The sequence below is a fragment of the Gavialis gangeticus genome, unplaced genomic scaffold (genome assembly GCF_001723915.1).
Source record: "Gavialis gangeticus isolate Ggan-Ray unplaced genomic scaffold, GavGan_comp1, whole genome shotgun sequence".
Taxonomy (NCBI): domain Eukaryota; kingdom Metazoa; phylum Chordata; order Crocodylia; family Gavialidae; genus Gavialis; species Gavialis gangeticus.
In genome coordinates, this window is record NW_017729033.1 from 79,325,402 (window position 1) to 79,332,940 (window position 7,539).

The following is a 7,539-nucleotide window of genomic DNA, read 5'->3' on the forward strand; positions in this document are numbered from 1 at the left end:
GTAATGTTCTCCCCCATCCAGCACCCCTGCCCATGCCTTTCTGGTGCAAGCCACCCACCCCATGTCCCCTGGACGAGCTGCGGCTATGTCCCCTGCCCCGCCCTGCCCTGCCCCAGCTGAGTAGTGTCTGCGTCTGCCCCTGCCCCACTCCCTCCCTCATCGCAGGGGGCATTGATCTGCCCCCCATGCCCCTTCTCTCCCCCCTTCCACCACAACAGACTTACCAGCTACATGTAGCTCTTCAAGCTGCTGGGCTGTGCTCCTCACTGCCTGTGTACTGCACTGTGACTGCATGCGTGTACAGGCACTTATCAGTCAAATTATCAGCCATATCAGGCCTATTTCTCACACAGCCAATTTTCTTTATACTGGTTCTGATCTGACATTGGACCAATGGATCGGTGGACCTCTATGTAAAACTATAATTAGATTCAAGAATCTATTCTTTTGCTAATGTTTCCACAAGCTGAAGGTAATAGAGTGCTCTGTAATCTAGGCAGGGGACACCAGGACCCATAGTTTTGTGTTGGTCTTGTCACTGACAATTTTTTCTAAGTATTGTTTATTATTACTTGTCTTCATTGACATAATGATAGTACCAAACACAGTTTTTATGCTCTTCTGAAATACCTCTATTGATATTGATAAACTTATTTCTACTTCATACCAGTGTGAGATCTGGTCTGTGTTAGTTGTCTTCTTTCTTCACTGTTTTACACCCAATTCAATCGTGAATACATGTGCAAAGTCATTCTAGAACCACTTTGCTGAATAAATGATTGGATAAGGTACAGGGGCGTGAATAATAAGACTGTATTTATTAATATGTAGCTCATGGACGATTCTGAGCGTATCTTGAAAGGAACTAGTGCAGAGCTTTGCTGTTTGCTGTTTTTCAAATTAGGGCACTCTGTACTCTATGTAACACATGCTATAAGCTGCCTGGAAAGTTGCAACATGTGGTTGGGTTAACAGAGGGTCACTTGACACAGCCATTGCATGACCACTTAGAAATCTCCTATCAAATTTCCAATGTATTTCATTAAGTGCAATAGAAAAAAAGTCTGCTACATGGTCTTGATGACACTCCCCAGTCACACTGCATTAGTCTGTGTATTGCCATACTTCTAAATTATTGAGAAGTGGAAGAATTATTGAGAAGTTTGGGGATGGGGGTGAAGCAGTTAAGGTAGTAATGGATTTCAGACTGCTGTTACTGATACGTTAAATGTAGAGCTGCTATTTAAAGCCAGGAATGTATCTTGAAAACAGAACTCTCTGGCATTGGTTGTCTCAGTTATAAATACGTGTATGGTACTAGGATTTATATTATCTTGAAGTGGATACTGCATACTCACAATGTCAAAAAGGCTCAAATGTCTACGTTTTAATGTCAAAGGGTGACATTCTGTTATACAAATGTACTGTTATAGGGATTTTACAGGTTTACAGTTACAGCAACTTCATATTTGAAAGAAGCATGCAGAATCATAAATGAGAACTTGTTCAACTGTTAAACAAGGTTTGATCCTATGAAGTATGGAGTGTCTTTAGCTCCTGTTGAATGGGTGTTGAAACTGCTCAGCCTTTCAGAGGAATAAGTTCCTTTTACAAACTCCTTCCTCTATGATGTTTTATTATACTTCTGAATATGAACAAAAAATTACTTTGGAAAATAATTCATGATAAAATGTGCTTGCATTGGTGTGTTTTTAAAATGCAGTCTACCTTGGGGGACATTTTACTTAATGCTAAAATTGTTCAGATGTCAGGGTACTTTATTTATTTACCCATATAAAACACTTCAAATATTTCAAATCAGTGTTTGCTTGCAGACAGGTTGTTCCTGTGACAGATTTGTTGAAACCTTCCTATAAAAATATCTTAAATAAACTTTGCCCTCTGTTGACTTGAGATAAGTGGAATACAAATAACTGGTGCATCCAATTTGTTTTCTGATTTCTGTTAGAAATCTAAAAGATTCCACCCCTCCACCCCCACCCAGGTCATAATGTAGATTATCAGGATATGCATGCACATGGCATATAAAAGCAAGATAATACATTGCATTTTTTTAAATCAATAAATAGTAGATGATTAATGCATTATATATTTAATTGTAACATGGTAAAATAGCACACAGCTATTTGGCCTCATTAAGTATGTATATTGCATCTTTGTGGGTAGTGCAGATTTTCTTTCTCCAGATATTTTTCTAGTATTTTCTCTATAGTATAGTCCAGAAATTGTTTTAGTTTCCGATACCTTTTCTGAAGGGAGTTTGAGTTCTTTTTAAATAAAATAATGAATATTCTAGCATTCCCTACCTTTATTTTCTTGGAAAAGTAAATAAAGCAAATTCTCTCAGCACTTAAAAGACACTTTCCTGTGGAACTTATTATTTTAGTATGCATCATCACATTGTACAGTCCTCTATTTATGTAATAATTAGTTTGTGGGAATGGAAGTAAAGGAAGATGCTGTGTGCTGTATAGCACAGTTCTCAAGCAATTTTCACATTTTGTAGTAGTGGATAAGCTAGAAGGTTCCTGCTACATCAAAATGACAGAGAGCTGCACTAACAGGAAAAATAAGAAAAGTGCATGAGTATTGTGCGTTGCCTTCCCATGTCAGGATGCCAATAATGACAAAGAAAAGAGAGGGTTTTTTAGATGATGTGAAGCTAATAAGCTGGAGAGGATACCAGAGACTGGGTACGTCTACACATGCATTAATGCGTTTTTCCTAATGTACATTAAATTTTAGTGCCTCCAATGTGAGGTAAATGTGCATTAGGCTGCTCTAATGTGCAGTAACAAAAGCATAGACTTTTTTAGTGACGCTTAATGGTCAGTAGTCTATTTTACTGTGCATTAACATATTTGCATGATTTTTTACAAAGCACTTTAATATGCAGTAAAATAGGCTACTGAGCATTAAAGCACACATGTTAGATACACCCACTGTGCAGTAGAGATGGAAAGGGGAATAGATGTAGAAGGAAAGTGTTCATGTAGACCCTAGGGTCTCTCATAAAAAAAAAATATACAAAATATTTGTTATTGTTTTAGAAAGCTGTTTATAATTCTTGCCCAGCCCCCTGGTTGAGTTTAGGTGAGGTGAGGGTTTGTGCTTTTTCTGATAACTGACTACTTAGTCTTCCCTATCCCCTTCAAACACAGCACATTTCTGATCTCAGTAAAATCAGCTGAGTTCTGCTGTTAACTTCTATCTGGCTAAGACTTTGTATTTAATACCAGGTACTGTTGTTTTTTCCCTATGAATATTATAACGTTCACTTAATTGTTCTAAGTCTTAAAAAAAAGTTGATGCAAAAGATAATATTGTCAATGGTAGTTCCTTTCAGTTTGAAAAAAATGGAAAACTCCATTAATTGAGAATGTAATGCTTTTGCATTTTTATGTGATGCATATATGGAAAAATAGAATTGTTCTTAACCTCACATAATAAAACATTAATCATTATAGAAGACTGTGGTATGCACCAGGATTCAAGAGTCTGAACTGCTGTTCTTCTTTAAGAATATAAATTCTTAATAATTTTAGGACATTCTCTTTTTCAGTTTAATTTCATTTAAGTTTACAATTTTTGAAGAAAATTGATGCAAAATCTGTTAGTGATCACCTTTATTTTTCGTAAATCCCTCTTCTGAACAATTCAAAGATGTGCTATTATATATGTTAGATGGGGAACAAAGCTTACTTAAAAAAATAGTTTACCAGGTATTTTCTTCAATTAAGCATCTGAAATGTAATGGTACTGCTGTTTGGTCTCTTATGTCTAGTACCACTATGGCTAAGTACAGACAGTCAAAAAACCCAAAGTTAAATTGATTCAATCTCTCCAAATTAGTTTAAGATGTGTAGATTGAGCCAATAAGCAAGTGAACAGACATTCATGCTTGATTCTGGATATGCAGCCATGTGCCTGCAGTGGCCCAGGCCAGAAGGTAGGGGTGCTAGAGCATGCCTCCCTGCTTGGCTGGAGCAGACAGTTTGGGCCAAAGCTATCCCACCCACCCTGTGAGGGGGATTTGGGGGGGACGTGGGGTTTGTGGGGAATCCCTTAGCCATGCCCCCATCTTAGCCTTCAGCCAGCTGAGGGGAGGAGGAAGCCCTGGGCAGGGCTTGGCTCCATCCCCCCCAGAGCTGGGAACAGGGCTGGGGTCCCCTAGCCACACCCCTCTCTTAACCTCTGGGCTAGCTGACGGGAGAGGGGCAGAGAAGGGGGGCAGCTTGGCTCCACCCCTCCAGAGCCAGAAGCCATGCCCCCTCCTCAGTCTCTAGGGTGGTTGAAGGCAGTGGAGGGGAGAAGCACCACTGGGGCTTGGCTTTGCCCCCCACAGCTGGGAGCCATGCTTCTTCTTAGCCTCTAGGCCAGCTGAGGAGGGGAGATGGAGAAGCCTGCATTTGGGTCTAGTTCACTCTGGAAACTAATTGTTAACAAACAGAGGATTATTTATGAACTATTCCACAAAAATATTTGGATTATTGCTCTAATTCTAGACCTAAGCACTTTCACATTGCAAGCCATGTATAGGAAAATATGCCATACTGCATGTCACAATTCAGTAGGGTTAGAGTACACCCCTTAAACATTTTTGTCACTATGCTCCTTTCCAAATTATATAGAATACAAATGATTTAGATTTTTTTAAATTACTTTTATCTTGCACAAAAATATTTCATGTATTCTAGAACTGAACATTACAGTTTATAATGCATGCTAGAGCGTCCTTTTACAACAACTCTAAATGTGAAATCTGGAGATATTGCCCTTCCTCATTGGGATGCAGAATATCTAAATTCTGTTTTTCTTTTAATCCAAGCTTTTTATTAAAAACAATAACCAAGCTCCCTAGAAATATATGAAGCAAAATACGCTCCTAAAGGTGTTCACAGCAACTGTGAATCTCTGTGTATAAGCATGAGTGTTTAAATAAAGAAATGGAAGCTAAGTAAGATTTTAGATGGTGGATGTAATGTATAATGTAATGCAATACATGATGGATGTAATTTATGATTTATATGATCAGCCATAAAACCTTTTATTTCTTTGGCAGGCAATCAGCTTAGTAAGTTCACCCATGGTTAGTTTTCCTCCACCCCCTGCAGTAGCAAGTAGCTTCCACGCCAGCTAGTTTCTACTCTTAAGCAGATATGTTGATAGAGTTGCTACCTACATTTAAGACAGAATTACAAGATTTATTTATAAGAGAAACATAAGTTTATCTAACAGAAAGTTGCATTGAATTGGAAGAATAAAAAAGTGTAATGCTGATTTTTTTTTTATACTAGTCAGTTAAATTATGCATGAAATGGTTTTTATTAAATGAGAAGAGGGTAGACTAGCACATGTTAAGAAAAATAGTATACTAACCTTTTATATTAATTTTGAAAAACAAGACTTGCGTTATGCAAGCATACAATTATCCTTTTACTACTAATTAATTAAGTGCAAATTAATTGTTCTCTAAGTGCAAAATAAAAATACCATATCGCTCTTTTCTCAAATATACTAATCAAATATAAAAATGTAATTAATGTTCTCCCAGATAAAAATAGAAAGCAATAATAAAAAAAGCAGTAAGCCTCTTCCTAGCCACCATTACTTGCTTGGGAAAAATAGGTTCTTTTAAACTGCCCTAAGTTGGAATTTGACTTATTTTGTTGTAACCTAGTTCCATTATAGTACTACTGCATACATTAATAAACATGTCTCTGGTGGAAAAATGTGTTAACGCTATACAATTTGCTTGTTGAAATACTAACTTCAGATGTGATCTTGTCTGCTGTTATAAGATGAACTGGGCCTAGCTTAGTCAGTACTTGGATGTGAGATACCTCTGACCCTGCAAAAAGTTACGTTACTGATCCAGTGGCTTGCGGTCAGTGTTGATCCAGTGTCTTATTATCATTTTTAAATTTTGCTGGTTAGACTTGCTGTTTTATGGATGCCAAGAACAAGGTGACCACTTGTGATCCAGGATCTTTAAAGATCATTTGGCTCTCTTTGCCTAATTAGGAGTAATAGTTTTAATGAAAAGGCTAACTGTATTCTCTGACCACTTTTACCTCTATAATTTACTCTGTTCTAGACTTTTGTTGTATGCTGTTATGCAGCTGTTGTGTGCTGCCAGAAGCGTAGTTGCTTTTCAGAGTGGATGATAGAAATCTTTCTAAGGCAAATATGTGGTTTCATAAAACTAAAATGTGGCAAGGTTCCTCAAACCGTTATAAGCACTTTGATGTTACTAATTTTTGGTAAACAGTGTGCATTTTAACGGTATTTTTTGAACAGTGTGCAAGCATGAATTTGATCTTCCCTTGTAAAAAGAAGCACTTTGAGTTAGAATGAAGCTGTTTATATTGCCTTTAGACACCCAAACCCACAGAGCAATCAGATTTTGAGATAACTGAAGAAGTATCACAGCTACTGCACACTGTGGCTAGGGAGGGAAATTACACATAAACCGGTGTGAGTGATCGGAAACCTGTTCAAATCTGTAATGCAACAGAAGTTCAGTGCACGTAAATCTTTTTCAAAATAGCCAAAACCAGCTTAAGATAAACTTGGATGGATGTAATATCAGACTTAACTTATTTAGGTCAAAGCATCTCTGGATGATTTGCACCTTCCCTGCAAAACTGCCTGCAGGCTAGTCTTGCCCAAAGCTGTCTCTTCCAGCCAGGCAGGGAAGAGTGCTCTAGTGCCCCTGGCTTCTGGCCTGGGCCACTGCAGACACGTGGCTGGATTTCTGGAATAAAAAGTGAATGTCTGTTCACTTGCTTATTGTTTCAATCTACACAGCTTAGACTAACCTGCAAAGATTGAATCAATTTAGCCTGAGACTTGTTAACTGTCTGTACTTAGCCTAAATTAGATGAAGGGCATATGTATAGAGAATATGGATGTAGCTAAACAAATAAAACCTCTAATCTAATGGGGATCCACTATCAACTTGTTGAAATACAGTTGATATATAATACACAGTGTATTATATGTTTGCTGTCACAAAGTGTTTCTAAAGATGTATGTTTTATTAAATAGTAGACTTCAGTGACACATTGCTTTGTCATATTTTCCATACCCACAAGTCAAAATATACTTAGCATAACACAGCTATGAAAAGAGATGGTAAGGTGATATTTCAGCGTAATTTGCTTGTTGCCAAATAAATTATTGTTCTCTGAATGCAAAGTATATAACCCAACTTTAAAATGAGTTTTACAGTTGTTTACGCTGTACCTTTTATGTATTATCATCATGTATTTTATTTTCAGAGTTCTACATCCAAAATGATACCCTGTGGACCAGCTTTGTCATTTGTTCGGTGTCTGTTGCGGAGGAAAATTGTTACTTTGGACAGTCTGGAAGATTCCAAGTTATGCCGATGTTTATCCACTGTGGACCTCATTGCTTTGGGCGTAGGGAGTACCCTTGGTGCTGGTGTTTATGTGCTTGCTGGAGAAGTAGCAAAAGCAGACTCCGGACCCAGCATTGTTCTTTCTTTCCTCA

General features: G+C 37.7%; 1 protein-coding gene across 1 annotated transcript in view; it reads left to right on the forward strand.

The window, feature by feature from the left end:
• Positions 1 to 7,307: 7,307 nt before the first annotated feature.
• Positions 7,308 to 7,539, forward strand: part of SLC7A2 (solute carrier family 7 member 2) — a 28,667-nt gene continuing 28,435 nt past the window's right edge. Inside the window, exon 1 of the mRNA XM_019526092.1 lies at positions 7,308 to 7,535. Within this exon, the coding sequence (XP_019381637.1) occupies positions 7,320 to 7,535 (216 nt within the window). The 5' untranslated portion in view covers positions 7,308 to 7,319. The remainder of the gene's footprint in view (positions 7,536 to 7,539) is intronic.